A 20,139-nucleotide genomic window follows, 5' to 3' on the forward strand; every position below is an offset into this window, starting at 1 on the left:
TCAGAAGGAATGCCCAGGACAGGGATGTGAAACTTGGCCTGGGTCCCGGCGAGGGGGATGGTCCCCTATGAGGTCAATCCCGGCCTCCTTCAGCCACCAACTTCCTCCAAGCTGATTCCCGGCCAGAGCTCGGTGCACAGCCAGCCCCAGCTCCCGCTGAGCAGAGCCCTCCGGCAGTGCAGGAGCCAGTGCCCTTCCCACAGAGGTGAGGGCAGGCGGGGTCGCTGTGGGCATCGCTGTGGCCATGGGAGCTGACCTGTGGCTGCGGAAGGGCTGGCAGGTGGGCAGACAAGAGGGGCAGCAGGTGTTGCTTATGGCCACTGGCAGATTGCTCTGCATACGGGGTGTCAGTGACTCCAAGGGCCCCCTAGGTTGGGGGACAGCAGGACACTAGTGCGGGGCTGCCACGGTGGGCGTCGGTCTCTTTGGAGCAGGGACGGGTCGCATGGGGCTGGGCCCTAAGAGTGGAGCCCCCCCCCACAGCACAGCCCCAGGGGTGCAGGAAATAGGAGAGTGCCCTAGGAGCCAGGCTGTCACAGGTCCGGCACTGGGGAGCCCCCGAACGGACCCAGCGCCAGTGGGGCCGGGCAGCTTTGGCAGACTGGCCATTCCCAGCTTACCCCAGCAGGGAGTGGGAGGGGCAGCTGGCAGAAGGGAGGAGGGGGCGCTGCTCTGGCTCTTGGGAGGGGCCATGGGCTCAGGTGGCCGGGAGGGTGGCATTCCAGAGCCAGGCAGGTTGCCCAGTGGCCAGGCTGTGCCCAGGGGAAAGCGAGGGGGAGGGGGAGGCTGGTGAGCAAGGGAAGCAGAGTGACCGTCTGCCCGCCAGGGGCAGAGATGCTGCTGGTTGGCCTAGTGGCCAGGGGCCTGCCGTGCCCACAGCAATGGGGCAGGGACCCCCCACTCTCTGCATTTCCACTTCTGGCAGGACACAAATGGCCAAGAGCGTCTGGGCACCCGTGGGCCTGGGCCTGGCCCTTCTCCTCCTGGCCCTGGAGGCCACCGTGACAGGCAGCGCTTCCCACAACTGCTATGGGGCCCCTGGGCTGCCCGGGATGCCTGGCATGCCCGGCAAGGACGGCAGAGACGGGCAGAAAGGAGTCAGAGGTGACCCAGGTAGGTGCCTGCCGGGAAGCTCGTCCAGTGAGTGGCCATGGAGCGGTGCCACCTGCTCCCCAGAGGCGGCCCCGAGGCCCCTGGTGCCTGGCGGCGGGAGGGTCGGTGCCACATTGGGTGGGAGAGCTCAGAGGGAGAGGACAGGACACGGCCCTATGGCCTGGTCCCCGTGCAGAGAACCAGGGCCCTGCCTGCGGCTGTGCAGACACGGCCTGGGGCCTGCTCAACGTCAGAGCCTGGGGGGTGGCAGGCCGAGGCTGGGGAAACAGCCGCTCAGCCTCCACACTGACGGGTGCTCCCTGGAACCCCGCAGGCATCCCGGCCAACCCTGGAACCCGAGGGCCCAAGGGGCAGAAGGGGGAACCCGGCATGCCTGGCCCGACAGGCAAGCCCGGCCCCACGGGCCCCACAGGCAGCCCAGGAATGCCGGGCAATCCAGGCCCCCCTGGGGAGCCGGGCGTGTCTGGCAGTTACAAGCAGAAGCACAAGTCGGCCTTCTCGGTCATGAGGAAGACGGAGCAGTTCCCCGCCAAGAACGCCCCGGTGGTGTTCAACCACGCCATCAGCAACCCCGCGAAGGACTACGACACCGCCACGGGCACGTTCACCTGCCGCGTGCCCGGCCTCTACTACTTCGTCTTCCACACCTCGCAGACCGCCAACCTCTGCGTCAGCATGCTGCGGGACGGGCAGCGGGTGGCCAGCTTCTGCGACCACATGGCCAACGCCCGGCAGGTCAGCTCCGGGGGCCTCCTGCTGCGCATGGCTGCCGGGCAGCAGCTCTGGCTGGCTGTCAACGATTACAACGGCATGGTGGGCGTCACCGGCTCCGACAGCGTCTTCTCCGGCTTCCTGCTCTTCCCAGACTAGCAGCCGGGCCGGCTCTGGTGCACCGGCCAGGCCCAGCAACATGGCCTCTCCACTCCCATGCGCTGGCTGGCTGGTCCCGGTCCCGGGCTCTCCCCTTTTCTCCCCAGTCCTGGGCTCTCCCCTACTCCCCCCAGTCCCGGGCTCTCCCCTACTCCCCCCAGACCTGGGCTCTCCCCTACTCCCCCCAGACCTGGGCTCTTCCCTACTCCCCCCAGTCCCGGGCTCTCCCCTACTCCCCCCAGTCCTGGGCTCTCCCCTCCGCTCCCCAGTCCCCGGCTCTCCCCTATTCCCCCCAGTCCCGGGCTCTCCCCTACTCCCCCCAGTCCTGGGCTCTCCCCTCCGCCCCCCAGTCCTGGGCTCTCCCCTATTCCCCCCAGTCCCGGGCTCTCCCTGCTGCCCCTATGAGTCATGCCAACTACCAGCTTAGCCCAGAGGATTTGGAAAGGGAACTTGGTCACGAGCTTCTGTCAAGAACATCAATAAAAACCTATCTGTGGCACAGGACCTGAGGTCTCCTGTTCTCCCAGCCTCTCAGTGCTCTGAGCAGCTGCAACCTGCGTGTGTGCATCTGTGTGTGTGCACGAATGTGTGGGTGACTGTGCGTGTGTGTGGGTGACTGTGTGTGCACGTGTGTGGGTGAGTGCGAGTGTGAGTGCATTGTGCATATGAGCATGTGAGGGTATGTCTACACTACAGCGCTAGTTCGAACTAACTTAGTCCGAATTAGTTAATTCGAACTAAGCTAATTCGAACTAACGGATCTAGACTAAAAAACTAGTTTGAATTAGCATTTTGCTAATTCGAACTAGCAAGTCCACATTGAGTGGACCCTGAACAGGGCTTAAGGCTGGCCGGAAGCAGTGCCGGCAGGGCATCAGAGGAGGACTTAGAGCGTGGAGCTGCTGTCTCAGGCTAGCCGAGGGCTGTGCTTAAAGGGACCCGACCCCCACCCCGGACACACAGTTCTAAGGGGTGCCCCGCTTGCAAAGCAGTCCTGGCTTGGATTGCCCGGAGCACCCACACTGGGCACATCACAGCACTCGGCCATCAGCCCGGCTGCACTTGCCACAGGCTGCCATCTGGGGAGAGGGGGCAATTGGGGGGCTGCAGGAGAGCTTCCACCCCCAGAAGCCTGCAGAGCCACCCCAGTCCTCCCCATCAGGGGCTCGTACCCCATTCCTCCCTCACCTCCTTCCACTTACCCTTCCCTAGCCCCCCTTCCTGATGTACAAAATAAAGGACAATTGTGTTCAAAAATAGAATCTGTCTTTATTGAACAAAACTGGGGGAGACTGGGAAAAGGAGGTGGGAGAGGGGAAGAGAGAGGCTGGGAGAGGGGAGGGCAACTACAATGATCAGGGGTTGGGAACAGGTCCCATATGAAGAGAGGCTAAAGAGACTGGGACTTCTCAGCTTAGAAAAGAGGAGACGGAGGGGGGACAGGATAGAGGTCTCTAAAAGCAGGGGTTGGGTGGCGAGGGTGCATACAGAAAAGTTCTTCATTAGTTCCCATAAAGAAGGACTAGAGGACACCAAAGGAAAGGAATGGGTAGCAGGCTTCAAACTAATAACAGAAAGTTGTTCTTCACAAAGCAAAGAGTCAACCTGTGGAACTCCTTGCTGCAGGAGGCTGTGAAGGCTAGAACTAGAACAGAGTTTAAAGAGAAGTGAGATCAAGTCATGGAGGTTGGGTCCATGGAGTGCTATTAGCCAGGGGGTAGGAGTGGTGTCCCTGCCCAAGGTTTGTGGAAGGCTGGAGAGGGATGGCACGAGACAAATGGCTTGGTCACTGTCTTCGGTCCATCCCCTCCAGGGTCCCTAGGGTTGGCCGCTGTCGGCAGACAGGCTACTGGGCTAGATGGACCTTTGGTCTGACCTAGGACGGCCATTGTAAGCTCAGGGCTCAGGGTCGGGGGTCTCACTGGAGCCCCTTGATTTTCATGCACACCTGTTCCTGGGTGGCCAGGCTGGCAGCTCTCCTGCCCTAGACGGCCACCTTCCTGTGCCTAGTGCGGAGTTCGTGGACAAGGTCCACGATGTCCGCACTAGCCTCTTGCGATCCCGGGCAAGCTCCCGGGAGCCGCCAACCTGGTCCCGGGAAGAGGGGGAGGGCTGGGGGGCATCGGGTGGGTGGCTCGAGCTGTGCCAGGTGCAGGGTCTGCTAGCTGGGTGCTGGCAGGCTTGCACCTGGCACGGGCACCGTAGCCAGCCCGTGCCCCTTTAAGGGGTCCGGGGCCGGGAGGGGGGCAGACGAGTTTCCCTGGTGCTGGCCAGAGTGGCCACCAGGGCAAGCTGGGAAGGGCTAGCCTCCCACTAGTTCGAATTAAGGGGCTACACAGCCCTTAATTCGAAATAGTAAATTCGAACTAGGCTTAATCGTCGTGGAATGAGGATTACCTAGTTCGAACTAAGCGCTCCGCTAGTTCGAATTAAATTCAAAGTAACGGAGCGCTAGTGTAGCGCCTAGGAAAGTTAGTTCGAACTAACTTTATAGTGTAGACATACCCTGAGGTATTTCTGTGGCACGGGTTGCAGGCGCCAGGCAGCAAATGCTGAAAGGCCCGGCAGGGCCTCCATTGCCCACGCAGGATGTGCGCTCCCCTTGGGCGGCTGGGCACAGCCAGGAAAGGGGGTTTGTTGGAGAGGAGCAGGCCCTGTCCAAGGACAACCTGCACACAGGCCCAGGCCCCATCCCTGCACACAGGCCCAGGCCCCATCCCTGCACACAGGCCCAGGCCCCATCCTGCCCCATCCTGCCCGTCCAGGCCGAGGCAATGAGCTGGTGGCTTCTCAGCCCTGGCCTGGCTCTGCCCTCCACATGGGGCCCAGGGGACACTGGGAGCAGGGAACAAGGGTGCAAGCAAGTCACAGGCAAGGAGCCAAATGCATCCAGAATAGGCCTTCCCCAGCCCCGCCCATCTCAGCGCACCTAGCAGTACGCCTGGCCCCGCCCATCTCAACGCACCGAGCAGTACGCCTGGCCCCGCCCATCTCAGCACACCGAGCAGTACGCCTGGCCCCGCCCATCTCAGCACACCGAGCAGTACGCCTGGCCCCGCCCATCTCAGCACACCAAGCAGTACGCCTGGCCCCGCCCATCTCAGCGCACCAAGCAGTACGCCTGGCCCCGCCCATCTCAGCGCACCGAGCAGTACGCCCAGGCACCGCCCATCTCAGCGCACCGAGCAATACGCCCGGGCCCCGCCCATCTCAGCGCACCGAGCAGTACGCCTGGCCCCGCCCATCTCAGCGCACCGAGCAGTACGCCTGGCCCCGCCCATCTCAGCGCACCGAGCAGTACGCCTGGCCCCGCCCATCTCAGCGCACCGAGCAGTACGCCTGGCCCCGCCCATCTCAGCACACCGAGCAGTACGCCCGGGCCCCGCCCATCTCAGCGCACCTAGCAGTACGCCTGGCCCCGCCCATCTCAGCGCACCGAGCAGTACGCCTGGCCCCGCCCATCTCGGCGCACCGAGCAGTACGCCTGGCCCCGCCCATCTCAGCGCACCGAGCAGTACGCCTGGCCCCGCCCATCTCAGCACACCGAGCAGTACGCCTGGCCCCGCCCATCTCAGCGCATCGAGCAGTACGCCCGGGCCCCGCCCATCTCAGCACACCGAGCAGTGCGCCCGCGCCCCGCCCATCTCAGCGCACCGAGCAGGACGCCCGGGCCCCGCCCATCTCAGCGCACCGAGCAGTACGCCTGGCCCCGCCCATCTCAGCGCATCGAGCAGTACGCCCGGGCCCCGCCCATCTCAGCGCACCGAGCAGTACGCCTGGCCCCGCCCATCTCAGCGCACCGAGCAGTACGCCTGGGCCCGCCCATCTCAGCGCACCGAGCAGTACGCCTGGGCCCGCCCATCTCAGCGCACCGAGCAGTACGCCTGGGCCCCGCCCATCTCAGCGCACCGAGCAGTACGCCCGGGCTCCGCCCATCTCAGCGCACCGAGCAGTACGCCCGGGCCCTGCCCATCTCAGCGCACCGAGCAGTACGCCTGGGCCCGCCCATCTCAGCACACCGAGCAGTACGCCTGGGCCCGCCCATCTCAGCGCACCGAGCAGTATGCCCGGGCCCCGCCCATCTCAGCATACTGAGCAGTACGCCTGGCCCCGCCCATCTCAGCGCACCGAGCAGTACGCCGGGCCCCGCCCATCTCAGCACACCGAGCAGTACGCCTGGCCCCGCCCATCTCAGCGCACCGAGCAGTACGCCTGGCCCCGCCCATCTCAGCGCACCGAGCAGTACGCCTGGGCCCGCCCATCTCAGCGCACCGAGCAGTATGCCCGGGCCCCGCCCATCTCAGCATACTGAGCAGTACGCCTGGCCCCGCCCATCTCAGCGCACCGAGCAGTACGCCGGGCCCCGCCCATCTCAGCACACCGAGCAGTACGCCTGGCCCCGCCCATCTCAGCGCACCGAGCAGTACGCCCGGCCCCGCCCATCTCAGCGCACCGAGCAGTACGCCTGGCCCCGCCCATCTCAGCGCACCGAGCAGTACGCCCGGCCCCGCCCATCTCAGCGCACCGAGCAGTACGCCTGGCCCCGCCCATCTCAGCGCACCGAGCAGTACGCCTGGCCCCGCCCATCTCAGCGCATCGAGCAGTACGCCCGGGCCCCGCCCATCTCAGCACACCGAGCAGTGCGCCCGCGCCCCGCCCATCTCAGCGCACCGAGCAGTATGCCCGGGCCCCGCCCATCTCAGCATACTGAGCAGTACGCCTGGGCCCGCCCATCTCAGCGCACCGAGCAGTACGCCTGGGCCCCGCCCATCTCAGCGCACCGAGCAGTACGCCCGGGCTCCGCCCATCTCAGCGCACCGAGCAGTACGCCCGGGCCCTGCCCATCTCAGCGCACCGAGCAGTACGCCTGGCCCCGCCCATCTCAGCGCACCGAGCAGTACGCCCGGCCCCGCCCATCTCAGCGCACCGAGCAGTACGCCTGGCCCCGCCCATCTCAGCGCACCGAGCAGTACGCCCGGCCCCGCCCATCTCAGCGCACCGAGCAGTACGCCTGGGCCCGCCCATCTCAGCGCACCGAGCAGTACGCCTGGCCCCGCCCATCTCAGCGCATCGAGCAGTACGCCCGGGCCCCGCCCATCTCAGCACACCGAGCAGTGCGCCCGCGCCCCGCCCATCTCAGCGCACCGAGCAGTATGCCCGGGCCCCGCCCATCTCAGCATACTGAGCAGTACGCCTGGCCCCGCCCATCTCAGCACACCGAGCAGTACGCCTGGCCCCGCCCATCTCAGCGCACCGAGCAGTACGCCTGGGCCCGCCCATCTCAGCGCACCGAGCAGTACGCCTGGCCCCGCCCATCTCAGCACACCGAGCAGTACGCCTGGGCCCGCCCATCTCAGCGCACCGAGCAGTACGCCTGGGCCCGCCCATCTCAGCGCACCGAGCAGTACGCCTGGGCCCGCCCATCTCAGCGCACCGAGCAGTACGCCCGGGCCCCGCCCATCTCAGCGCACCGAGCAGTACGCCCAGGCCCCGCCCATCTCAGCGCACCGAGCAGTATGCCTGGCCCCGCCCATCTCAGCGCACCGAGCAGTACGCCTGGGCCCGCCCATCTCAGCACACCGAGCAGTACGCCCGGGCCCTGCCCATCTCAGCGCACCGAGCAGTACGCCTGGGCCCGCCCATCTCAGCACACCGAGCAGTACGCCCGGGCCCTGCCCATCTCAGCGCACCGAGCAGTACGCCTGGGCCCGCCCATCTCAGCGCACCGAGCAGTACGCCTGGGCCCGCCCATCTCAGCGCACCGAGCAGTACGCCTGGCCCCGCCCATCTCAGCGCATCGAGCAGTACGCCCGGGCCCCGCCCATCTCAGCACACCGAGCAGTGCGCCCGCGCCCCGCCCATCTCAGCGCACCGAGCAGTATGCCCGGGCCCCGCCCATCTCAGCACACCGAGCAGTACGCCTGGCCCCGCCCATCTCAGCACACCGAGCAGTACGCCTGGCCCCGCCCATCTCAGCGCACCGAGCAGTACGCCTGGCCCCGCCCATCTCAGCGCACCGAGCAGTACGCCCGGGCCCCGCCCATCTCAGTACACCGAGCAGTACGCCTGGCCCCGCCCATCTCAGCACACCGAGCAGTACGCCTGGTCCCGCCCATCTCAGCGCACCGAGCAGTACGCCTGGCCCCGCCCATCTCAGCGCACCGAGCAGTACGCCTGGCCCCGCCCATCTCAGCGCACCGAGCAGTACGCCCGGGCTCCGCCCATCTCAGCGCACCGAGCAGTACGCCCGGGCCCCGCCCATCTCAGCGCACCGAGCAGTACGCCCGGGCTCTGCCCATCTCAGCGCACCGAGCAGTACGCCTGGGCCCGCCCATCTCAGCGCACCGAGCAGTACGCCTGGGCCCGCCCATCTCAGCGCACCGAGCAGTACGCCCGGGCCCCGCCCATCTCAGCGCACCGAGCAGTACGCCCAGGCCCCGCCCATCTCAGCGCACCGAGCAGTACGCCTGGCCCCGCCCATCTCAGCGCACCGAGCAGTACGCCTGGGCCCGCCCATCTCAGCGCACCGAGCAGTACGCCCGGGCCCTGCCCATCTCAGCGCACCGAGCAGTACGCCCGGGCCCCGCCCATCTCAGCGCACCGAGCAGTACGCCCAGGCCCCGCCCATCTCAGCGCACCGAGCAGTACGCCTGGCCCCGCCCATCTCAGCGCACCGAGCAGTACGCCTGGGCCCGCCCATCTCAGCGCACCGAGCAGTACGCCCGGGCCCTGCCCATCTCAGCGCACCGAGCAGTACGCCTGGCCCCGCCCATCTCAGCGCACCGAGCAGTACGCCTGGGCCCGCCCATCTCAGCGCACCGAGCAGTACGCCTGGCCCCGCCCATCTCAGCGCACCGAGCAGTACGCCCGGGCCCCGCCCATCTCAGCGCACCGAGCAGTACGCCCGGCCCCGCCCATCTCAGCGCACCGAGCAGTACGCCTGGCCCCGCCCATCTCAGCGCACCGAGCAGTACGCCTGGCCCCGCCCATCTCAGCGCACCGAGCAGTACGCCTGGCCCCGCCCATCTCAGCGCACCGAGCAGTACGCCTGGGTCTTGTACCTGGCATAGCCTAGGCCCCACTGAGACACTTTTAAAGCAAAGCACACGGCCAGTGGAGGTGTGATGGCGCATGGGGGGTCCCCCGACTCCTGCACCCCCGTAATGGCATGAACAGACTTCCCCAGCCAGTAGAATAGAGGGAGTTTATTGCTTCTCCAGGATACAGCACAGCACAGATGTCATCTGGTTACAGAGCAGGCCTAGGATGCCTCAGCCACCTCGCCCCCCCCCCCCCCCCGCATTTGAGATGGGTGAGCCTGGGCCCCTAAATTCCCGCCCCCTTGCTTAGGCTGCTTCCTCCATGATACCAGACAGAAACTGACTCCCTTCCAGCCCTGCCCCCCAGACAGGGGTAGGTCTCCGCCTTCCTCCCTTTGTCTTTCCCTGGGAGGCGACCTGTGGGACAGGTTGTGAGACCCTGGCCTAGTGACTCATCCGCTGTCCTGCTGGGCCGTGCTACCAATAACCGACAGTGGAGGTCCCCCACTGCCCAAGCCCAGCAAGCAGCAAGGCCCCCCATAGCACACTGGGTAATAGAGCAAACAGCTCCCCCCACTACGTCACAGCTGCCCCCCTCCGAGAGCGAACTGAGTAGGGTCAGAAATTCGGGTCCCCTGCCCGGGAAAGCCGCAGCGGGGACATTGGCGCCCCCCTTGGCTCAGGCCGGCCACGGCAATGCCCTGCAGGAGCCGGCTTCCCCCTGTCCCGGTGCTGCACAGCTCTGGAGGGACCAGCCCAGGCCTGTCTTCTGTGGCCGTACCAGCCCTTCCACTGCCCTTGAGCTCTGGCCTGGGTCTCTCTGGCCAGGCCCAAGAGCTCAGCGAGCCTTTCTCGGAAAGCCAGGACGTCTTCCACCCCCAACGCTCCATCCAGGGAGCCAGCTCAGGGGTGTGACGGCGCATTGGGGTTTTCCCGCCTCCTGCACCCCGTAATGGCACGGACAGACTCCACCAGCCAGTAGAATTGAGGGAGTTTATTGCTCCTCCAGGATACAGCACAGCACAGATGTAATCTGGTTACAGGAACTGGGGCTAGGATGCCTCAGCCCCCCTTGAGATGGGGGAGACTGGGCCCCTAAATTCCAGCCCCTTTCCCTAGGCTGTCTCCTCCATGCTCCCAGACAGAAACTAACTCACCTCCAGCCCTGCCCCCAGCCAGGGGCGGCATTCCCCCTTCCTTTGTTTCTCTCCCAGGGGGTAGCTGGTCGGACAGGTTGAGACCCCCTTGCCTAGTGACTCATCCCCTGTCCTGCTGGGCCGTGCTACAGACAGCAGCCAGTGGGGGTCACCCACAGCCCCAGCATAGCAACCAGCAAGATACCAACACTACGTCACAAGGGGGTCCTTTCCCCCTCTGCACCCCGGCTCGGTCCGGGAGAGCCTGGCAGACCCTTGGGGTGCCTCCCCCTGTGCAGACAGCAGATGGGGCAGGTACTTGTCCCAGTCCTGCGGGTGCCGGAGCATAAAGGCCTCCAGCATCTGCTTCAGGGTCCCCTGGCACCTCCTCACCAGTGTGCTGGGCTGGGCGCTATACGCTGGGGACCAGGTGAGCCAGGCCCCGTGTTTCTCTCATAAGCACCGGAGCAGGGCCGACATGAAGTGGGCTTCCTGGTCCATGAGGACCTCCTGGGGGAGCCCCACCCTGCTGAAAATGGCCAGCAGCGCGTCTGCCACCGTGTCGGCCTCGCTAGAGGGCAGAGCCACGGCCTCAAGGCAGCTGGTAGCCGTATCCCTTACCCATCCGGGTTGCCTAGCCGACAGGCCCCACTATCTCTAATGCTGCCTTCCGGAACCGCTCCTCTATACGGGATAAGGGCCCCAGAGCAGCTTTCCTCCTATCTTGGGCGTTCCCGCCCCTCTGGCAGGAGTTGCAGGACCGGCAGTACCGCTGCACGGCCTCAGATACCCCCGGCCAGTAGAAGTGTTGGAGCAGCCTCAGCCGGGTGCGCCAGATCCCCTGGTGGCCCGCCACGGGGACGTCGTGGGTCAGATACAGCAGCTTGCGGTGATACTTTTGGGGGACGACCAGCTGCCGCTGGACCCCCCATGCCCTCACCTTCCTGGGGGGAAGCCATTCCCGGAACAGGAATCCCCACTCCCACAGGAATCTCTCCTGGCCACCTCTCCCCAGGGACTGAGCTCTGCTGAGGCCAGTCTGGTCTTTTAGCCTCTGCAAGGAGAGGTCTGCCTGCACCTCAGCCTGGAATTCAGCTGCTAGGGCAGGGATCGGGACCTGTTCCTCGCCCCTGCCTAGGTCCAGAGTCCCAGCCTGGCTGGACCCCGTGTCCACTGGGATGGGACCCTGAGCCCCCTGCAGGGGGCCCTCCCCTGGGTCAGGGTCGCCAGCCCCTCTCTGGCTCTGGCTACGGGTGGTGACCAGGGTCCTGTGGGGTCCGTCTGGCCACTCCTATAGGTCACCCCCCATCAGCACCTCCGTGGGCAAGTGCGGGTGCACCCCCACTTCCTTGGGGCCCTCCTTGGCCCCCCATTTCAGATGCACCCGGGCTACGGGCACCTTAAACGGGGTCCTGTCTATGTCCCTCATGGTCAGCTGAGTGTTAGGTACCATGTGGTCTGGGGCTATGACCTCGGGCCGGGCCACCGTCACCTCCGCCCCCATGTCCCAGTAGCTCGTCACCACCCTGCCATCTACCTGCAGGGCCACGAGGCTCTCGCTCTGCAGGGGCCGCCTGCCTTCACCCGGTACATAGAGAAATCCGCCTCCCGAGGGTCAGATCTCCCAGGGGAGGTGCACTTGGCATCCTTCCCCCCACTCTGAGCTGGGGTTTGCCTGCTGGCCCCTGCCTCTGGGGCAGCCTGCCCTTCCTCCAGCTCCAGCCAGTTAACCCTGGGAAATCCCAGGTCTTGGTGCCTGGTGCACTGAGCCCTCTTGTGGCCTTTTTGCCCACAGCGATGGCAAGTTAGGTCCTGCGGGCCTTTTTGGCCTCATCCGAGGTGCAGATGACTGGGCCTTGTCTCTTGGGCTCACCCCGTAGGTGATTCTCTCTGGGTATGTCTACACTACCCCGCTAGTTCAAACTAGGAGGGTAATGTAGGCATACCACACTTGCAAATGAAGCCCGGGATTTGAATTTCCCGGGCTTCATTTGCATAAGCGGGGAGCCGCCATTTTTAAAACCCCGCTCGTTGGAACCCTGTGCCGCGCGGCTACACGGGGTACGAACTAGGTAGTTCGAACTAGGCTTCCTAGTCCGACGTACCGTTACTCCTCATTCCACGAGGTGTACCGGTATTTCGAACTAGCTGGAAACCCGCTCCAGCTTGGAGACCCCAGGAAGAGCTAGAGAAGTGCCAGGAGGTGGACCCCATCTTGCCTGTGATCTTGCCTGCTGCTGTTCCCCCACGAAGGGAGGGGAAGGGAAGAGAGGGGAATGCTTCTTCCCCGTCAGCCAGATTGTGCAGCTAGGCTCGGGGCTCCCCCCGCAGCGGGAATGCGGTGCTGGCGCACCCATGGAATCCAGCCAATGGGAGCAGTGGAGGCGGAGCCTGGCACTGCTGCAGGGCATGAAGGCAAGTGAGTGCTCCCCACCCCCTTATGCCCAGATCCTCACACCTCCAACCCAGTCCCGTACCACCCCCCCCCCCCCCGCCCAGGCCATGCACCCCAGCCTCCTCCTGCGCCCTCCCCTGGCCAGACACCTACCCCAGCCTCCTCCTGCGCCCTCCCCTGGCCAGATACCTACCCCAGCCTCCTCCTGCGCCCTCCCCTGGCCAGACACCTACCCCAGCCTGCTCCTGCGCCCTCCCCCTGGCCAGACACCTACCCCAGCCTCCTCCTGCGCCCTCCCCTGGCCAGATACCTACCCCAGCCTGCTCCTGCGCCCTCCCCTGGCCAGACACCTACCCCAGCCTCCTCCTGCGCCCTCCCCTGGCCAGACACCTACCCCAGCCTCCTCCTGCGCCCTCCCCTGGCCAGATACCTACCCCAGCCTCCTCCTGCGCCCTCCCCCTGGCCAGACACCTACCCCAGCCTGCTCCTGCGCCCTCCCCTGGCCAGACACCTACCCCAGCCTCCTCCTGCGCCCTCCCCTGGCCAGATACCTACCCCAGCCTGCTCCTGCGCCCTCCCCTGGCCAGACACCTACCCCAGCCTCCTCCTGCGCCCTCCCCTGGCCAGATACCTACCCCAGCCTGCTCCTGCGCCCTCCCCCTGGCCAGACACCTACCCCAGCCTCCTCCTGCGCCCTCCCCTGGCCAGATACCTACCCCAGCCTGCTCCTGCGCCCTCCCCTGGCCAGATACCTACCCCAGCCTGCTCCTGCGCCCTCCCCTGGCCAGACACCTACCCCAGCCTCCTCCTGCGCCCTCCCCTGGCCAGACACCTACCCCAGCCTCCTCCTGCGCCCTCCCCTGGCCAGATACCTACCCCAGCCTGCTCCTGCGCCCTCCCCTGGCCAGACACCTACCCCAGCCTCCTCCTGCGCCCTCCCCTGGCCAGACACCTACCCCAGCCTCCTCCTGCGCCCTCCCCTGGGCAGACACCTACCCCAGCCTCCTCCTGCGCCCTCCCCTGGCCAGACACCTACCCCAGCCTGCTCCTGCGCCCTCCCCTGGCCAGACACCTACCCCAGCCTGCTCCTGCGCCCTCCCCTGGCCAGACACCTACCCCAGCCTCCTCCTGCGCCCTCCCCTGGCCAGACACCTACCCCAGCCTCCTCCTGCGCCCTCCCCTGGCCAGACACCTACCCCAGCCTCCTCCTGCGCCCTCCCCTGGCCAGACACCTACCCCAGCCTCCTCCTGCGCCCTCCCCTGGCCAGACACCTACCCCAACCTGCTCCTGCGCCCTCCCCTGGCCAGACACCTACCCCAGCCTCCTCCTGCGCCCTCCCCTGGCCAGACACCTACCCCAGCCTCCTCCTGCGCCCTCCCCTGGCCAGACACCTACCCCAGCCTCCTCCTGCGCCCTCCCCTGGCCAGACACCTACCCCAGCCTCCTCCTGCGCCCTCCCCTGGCCAAACACCTACCCCAGACTGCTCCTGTACCCTCCCCCTGGCCAGACACCTACCCCAGCCTGCTCCTGCGCCCTCCCCCTGGCCAGACACCTACCCCAGCCTGCTCCTGTACCCTCCCCCTGGCCAGACACCTACCCCAGCCTGCTCCTGAACCCTCCCCTGGCCAGACACCTACCCCAGCCTGCTCCTGCGCCCTCCCCTGGCCAGACACCTACCCCAGCCTGCTCCTGCGCCCTCCCCCTGGCCAGACACCTACCCCAGCCTGCTCCTGCGCCCTCCCCTGGCCAGACACCTACCCCAGCCTGCTCCTGCGCCCTCCCCTGGCCAGACACCTACCCCAGCCTCCTCCTGCGCCCTCCCCTGGCCAGACACCTACCCCAGCCTCCTCCTGCGCCCTCCCCTGGCCAGACACCTACCCCAGCCTGCTCCTGCGCCCTCCCCTGGCCAGACACCTACCCCAGCCTGCTCCTGCGCCCTCCCCTGGCCAGACACCTACCCCAGCCTCCTCCTGTGCCCTCCCCTGGCCAGACACCTACCCCAGCCTCCTCCTGCGCCCTCCCCTGGCCAGACACCTACCCCAGCCTCCTCCTGCGCCCTCCCCTGGCCAGACACCTACCCCAGCCTCCTCCTGCGCCCTCCCCTGGCCAGACACCTACCCCAGCCTGCTCCTGCGCCCTCCCCTGGCCAGACACCTACCCCAGCCTGCTCCTGCGCCCTCCCCTGGCCAGACACCTACCCCAGCCTCCTCCTGCGCCCTCCCCTGGCCAGACACCTACCCCAGCCTCCTCCTGCGCCCTCCCCTGGCCAGACACCTACCCCAGCCTCCTCCTGCGCCCTCCCCTGGCCAGACACCTACCCCAGCCTGCTCCTGCGCCCTCCCCTGGCCAAACACCTACCCCAGACTGCTCCTGTACCCTCCCCCTGGCCAGACACCTACCCCAGCCTGCTCCTGCGCCCTCCCCCTGGCCAGACACCTACCCCAGCCTGCTCCTGTACCCTCCCCCTGGCCAGACACCTACCCCAGCCTGCTCCTGAACCCTCCCCCTGGCCAGACACCTACCCCAGACTGCTCCTGCGCCCTCCCCTGGCCAGACACCTACCCCAGCCTGCTCCTGTACCCTCCCCCTGGCCAGACACCTACCCCAGCCTCCTCCTGCGCCCTCCCCCTGGCCAGACACCTACCCCAGCCTGCTCCTGCACCCTCCCCTGGCCAGACACCTACCCCAGCCTGCTCCTGAACCCTCCCCCTGGCCAGACACCTACCCCAGCCTCCTCCTGCGCCCTCCCCTGGCCAGACACCTACCCCAGCCTGCTCCTGAACCCTCCCCCTGGCCAGACACCTACCCCAGCCTGCTCCTGCTCCCTCCCCCTGGCCAGATACCTACCCCAGCCTGCTCCTGCGCCCTCCCCTGGCCAGACACCTACCCCAGCCTGCTCCTGCGCCCTCCCCTGGCCAGACACCTACCCCAGCCTGCTCCTGCGCCCTCCCCCTGGCCAGACACCTACCCCAGCCTGCTCCTGCGCCCTCCCCTGGCCAGACACCTACCCCAGCCTGCTCCTGCGCCCTCCCCCTGGCCAGACACCTACCCCAGACTGCTCCTGCGCCCTCCCCCTGGCCAGACACCTACCCCAGCCTCCTCCTGCGCCCTCCCCAGGCCAGACACCTACCCCAGCCTGCTCCTGCGCCCTAACCCTGGCCAGACACCTACCCCAGACTGCTCCTGCGCCCTCCCCCTGGCCAGACACCTACCCCAGCCTGCTCCTGCGCCCTCCCCCTGGCCAGACACCTACCCCAGCCTGCTCCTGCGCCCTCCCCCTGGCCAGACACCTACCCCAGACTGCTCCTGCGCCCTCCCCTGGCCAGACACCTACCCCAGCCTCCTCCTGCGCCCTCCCCTGGCCAGACACCTACCCCAGCCTCCTCCTGCGCCCTCCCCTGGCCAGACACCTACCCCAGCCTCCTCCTGCGCCCCCCCCTGGCCAGACACCTACCCCAGACTGCTCCTGAGCCCTCCCCTGGCCAGACACCTACCCCAGACTGCTCCTGCGCCCTCCCCCTGGCCAGACACCTACCCCAGACTGCTCCTGCGTCCTCCCCTGGCCAGACACCTACCCCAGACTGCTCCTGCGCCCTCCCCCTGGCCAGACACCTACCCCAGACTGCTCCTGCGCCCTCCCCTGGCCAGACACCTACCCCAGCCTCCTCCTGCGCCCTCCCCTGGCCAGACACCTACCCCAGCCTCCTCCTGCGCCCTCCCCTGGCCAGACACCTACCCCAGCCTCCTCCTGCGCCCTCCCCTGGCCAGACACCTACCCCAGACTGCTCCTGAGCCCTCCCCTGGCCAGACACCTACCCCAGACTGCTCCTGCGCCCTCCCCCTGGCCAGACACCTACCCCAGGCTGCTCCTGCGTCCTCCCCTGGCCAGACACCTACCCCAGACTGCTCCTGAACCCTCCCCCTGGACAGACACCTACCCCAGCCTGCTCCTGCGCCCTCCCCTGGCCAGACACCTACCCCAGCCTGCTCCTGCGCCCTCCCCCTGGCCAGACACCTACCCCAGACTGCTCCTGCGCCCTCCCCTGGCCAGACACCTACCCCAGCCTGCTCCTGAGCCCTCCCCTGGCCAGACACCTACCCCAGCCTGCTCCTGCGCCCTCCCCCTGGCCAGACACCTACCCCAGACTGCTCCTGCGCCCTCCCCTGGCCAGACACCTACCCCAGCCTGCTCCTGCGCCCTCCCCCTGGCCAGACACCTACCCCAGACTGCTCCTGCGCCCTCCCCTGGCCAGACACCTACCCCAGCCTGCTCCTGAGCCCTCCCCTGGCCAGACACCTACCCCAGCCTCCTCCTGCGCCCTCCCCTGGCCAGACACCTACCCCAGCCTGCTCCTGCGCCCTCCCCTGGCCAGACACCTACCCCAGACTGCTCCTGCGCCCTCCCCTGGCCAGACACCTACCCCAGCCTCCTCCTGCGCCCTCCCCTGGCCAGACACCTACCCCAGCCTGCTCCTGCTCCCTCCCCTGGCCAGACACCTACCCCAGCCTCCTCCTGCGCCCTCCCCTGGCCAGACACCTACCCCAGCCTGCTCCTGCTCCCTCCCCTGGCCAGACACCTACCCCAGCCTCCTCCTGCGCCCTCCCCTGGCCAGACACCTACCCCAGCCTCCTCCTGCGCCCTCCCCTGGCCAGACACCTACCCCAGCCTGCTCCTGCGCCCTCCCCTGGCCAGACACCTACCCCAGCCTGCTCCTGCTCCCTCCCCTGGCCAGACACCTACCCCAGCCTCCTCCTGCGCCCTCCCCTGGCCAGACACCTACCCCAGCCTCCTCCTGCGCCCTCCCCTGGCCAGACACCTACCCCAGCCCGCTCCTGCCCTCCCCCCCCAGCCAGACACATACCCCCAGCCTGCTCCTGCCCTCCCCCCCTGGGCAGACACCTACCCCCAACATGCTTCTGTATCCTCCCCCTGGCTAGACCTTAGTCCCGGCTTCATGGGAGGGCGGTTCCATAAAATCCACCAACCCTGGAATCTCAGAAGAGTAAATCTGGCCCTTTCCCTTTCCCTCCCCCTCCCCCTCCCCTGGTGGGGCTGGAGCACCAGAGAAGTGAAGTGTCTCAATTGGGAGCTACATCAGTGAGGATCGGGGGGTTTTGAAGGGTTTTTTTTTGCTTCCCCGTTGTGTGGTCCCCAGCTGATTTTTCTGTGTCAGTGGCCCCTGACCCATAAAAGGGCCATAAAGAAAGAAATCAGGGGAACATTTTGTGTTGGACATAAATTAATATTTTACTTAATTTAAAATGAAGTGTGATAAACGAACACTGTCATGGCTCCTTCCCCACTCTGGCATGATAAATGCAGAAGTGGGGGCCAGCAAGTGTACCCCAAAGCCTTATCTACCAGGCTTTCGTATAAAAATTCCCCCAAGATCTTAAAACCCTAGATCTTGGGAATAAAACTTCCGCTGCCACCACCCAAATGTTGATAAAGAAATCAGGGGAAAGATCATTTGGGAAATCTCACCCCTAAAATAAAAATCAAGACACACAATTAACCACTGCCAGGTTAATAAAAAGAAAAGAAAGAACTTTTATTATTACAACAATATTCCTGTTGCAACCATAATGACTAGATAGGGAGGTAACAAAATATACTCATGGAGAAACTCCATGGGCCTAGAACTTAGTTACAAAGAAAAGCCAAAACATCTTTTACACAGTGCCAGATCTCAGATCCCATACCCAATCCTTAAAACAATAAAACCTAACGAAGCTGCCTAAACTTTACCCTACTTACAGAAAATGAGAATGGTGCCTTGGAGAGAGAGAGAGACATGCTTGTCCCTCTCTGTAGCTGCAGAGAACTCTGAGGCCGTGTCCACACTCAGGGGTTCTTTCGAAAAAAGTAGCCTTTTTTCGAAAGAACTTCCCCTGCGTCCAGACTCAAGCCGCGTTCTTTCGAAATTAAATCGAAAGAACGCGGCTTTTCTTTCGACGGCGGTAAACCTCGTTTCACGAGGAAGAACGCCTTTTTCGAGGGAGATCCGTCGAAAGAACGTGAGTCTGGACGGGGGGAGCCCTTTCTTTCGAAATTATTGGCCTCCAGGAACAAGCCCTGGTGGACAATCTGGGCCATGGGTTGCACGTCTGTGGTTCCTGGCTGCAGCCATTCCTTAAAGGGACAGGCGCACCCTCACAGACACTTGTTGCAGACAAGGAGCCAGAGCACACGGCGACCTTGCTGCAGCATGTCACAGCCCCAAGAGCGTCCTGGCCCTTCCTCCGAGCCTTCTGGGGACCCAGCCAAGGGCTCCAAGCGCTGGGCACCATCCTGGTCCTGTGCAGAGATAAAGAGCCTGCAGGAGCTGTGGGGAGAGGAGGAGGCCTTACAGGCCCTCAAAAGCCGCAGGCGAAATGCCGACATTTATGGCCGCATGGCTGAAGCCCTGGCCCAGAAGGGCCATTACCCCCGCACCCAGGACCAGGTGCGCTCCAAAGTGAAGGAGCTGCGGCAGGGCTACGCCAAAGCCAGGGAGGAGAGCTCCCGGTCTGGGGCAGCCCCCACTATTACCCCTACTACCCCGAGCTGGACCAGATCCTGGGTGGCAGTGCAGAAGCACGCACACCACGGAGGTTCGTGCAGTCCGGACTGGCAGACCCGGTGGTGGACGCTCCAGAGCGGGAGCTACAGCAGTCTGGAGACGGGGACATGGGCCCAGAGGAGGAGGACACCGAGAAGACGGCGACCCTCACCCTGGAGCCAGTCACCCAGACCTCTGAGGCCTCCCAGGCGTCATCTGGCACGGGAGAGGAAGCAGCAGGTGAGTACAGTGAGTTTGTGTCACACCCGGGGGGGGGGGGGGAAGTAGGTGGGTGGGTGCACAGTGGGTGATGCACAAGGGAAACCTGTCATGCTCAGGCTGATGCCCAGGTCACACACACACACACACACACACACACACACACACAGTGTGACCTTCAGAATGTCTGCTTCCCCTGTCTCAAGGGAGAGGGCATGCCCTTTTGGACAGCTGTTGCACACAGGACTGATTGTGATAGAAATGTAGCCGTGTTACTCTGATCTGAGGAAGTGGGTCTGGCCCTGGAAAGCTCATCCCCTAATAAACCATCCTGTTAGTATTGTAAGTGCTACAGAGTCCAGTTTATAGGACTGATTGTGTCTTCTTCTTTTCCTCCACAGCCGGACCAGCCGTGGAAGAGGGCCGCAGCACCCCAGCCCCACCTCCATCTCCATCTCCACCTCGGAGACATGGGAGCCGCAGACACAGGCGTGTCTACGCCGACATCCTCCGGCAGCACGTCGAGGCTGTGCAGGAGCAGAACGCCATCCTGCTCCAGAGGGCGGAGGCAGAGGAGCGGTGGCGTGATCGGCTCATGAATGAGCTGGTCCTGCAGCGCACGGTGCTGTACGCCACCCTGAGGGAGGTCAGCAGCTTGCCTGCTGCTGTGCCTGGTCCTGCTCCTCCAGCACCCCATGACCCCACCCCACCAAACCCCCCTTCCACAACAGCAGCCCTTTCCCCCCTTGGACCTCCCTCTCCCCCAGCCCCCCCAGCTCCCCAGCCCCTCTCTCCCCCTGGCCCTCCTCTCCCCCAGGCTTC

General features: G+C 65.5%; 1 protein-coding gene across 1 annotated transcript; it reads left to right on the forward strand.

The window, feature by feature from the left end:
• The first annotated feature begins 52 nt into the window (after positions 1 to 52).
• C1QC (complement C1q C chain) lies at positions 53 to 2,482 on the forward strand. Its single transcript, XM_075906333.1, has 3 exons — positions 53 to 205; positions 926 to 1,113; positions 1,427 to 2,482. The coding sequence occupies exons 2-3, from the start codon at positions 933 to 935 to the stop codon at positions 1,981 to 1,983; spliced, it is 738 nt and encodes a 245-aa protein (XP_075762448.1). The 5' UTR covers positions 53 to 205; positions 926 to 932; the 3' UTR covers positions 1,984 to 2,482.
• Positions 2,483 to 20,139: the final 17,657 nt, after the last annotated feature.

Source organism: Pelodiscus sinensis, chromosome 23 (assembly GCF_049634645.1).
Source record: "Pelodiscus sinensis isolate JC-2024 chromosome 23, ASM4963464v1, whole genome shotgun sequence".
In the NCBI taxonomy this organism is placed as follows: domain Eukaryota; kingdom Metazoa; phylum Chordata; order Testudines; family Trionychidae; genus Pelodiscus; species Pelodiscus sinensis.

What these genes read in the sequence shown, in the direction of transcription:
- C1QC (XM_075906333.1), top strand. Translation starts at nt 933, where the DNA reads ATGGCCAAGAGCGTCTGGGCACCCGTGGGCCTGGGCCTGGCCCTTCTC. An exon ending in AGGAGTCAGAGGTGACCCAG is followed by an intron (nt 1,114 to 1,426) that starts GTAGGTGCCTGC and finishes GGAACCCCGCAG; the next exon opens with GCATCCCGGCCAACCCTGGA.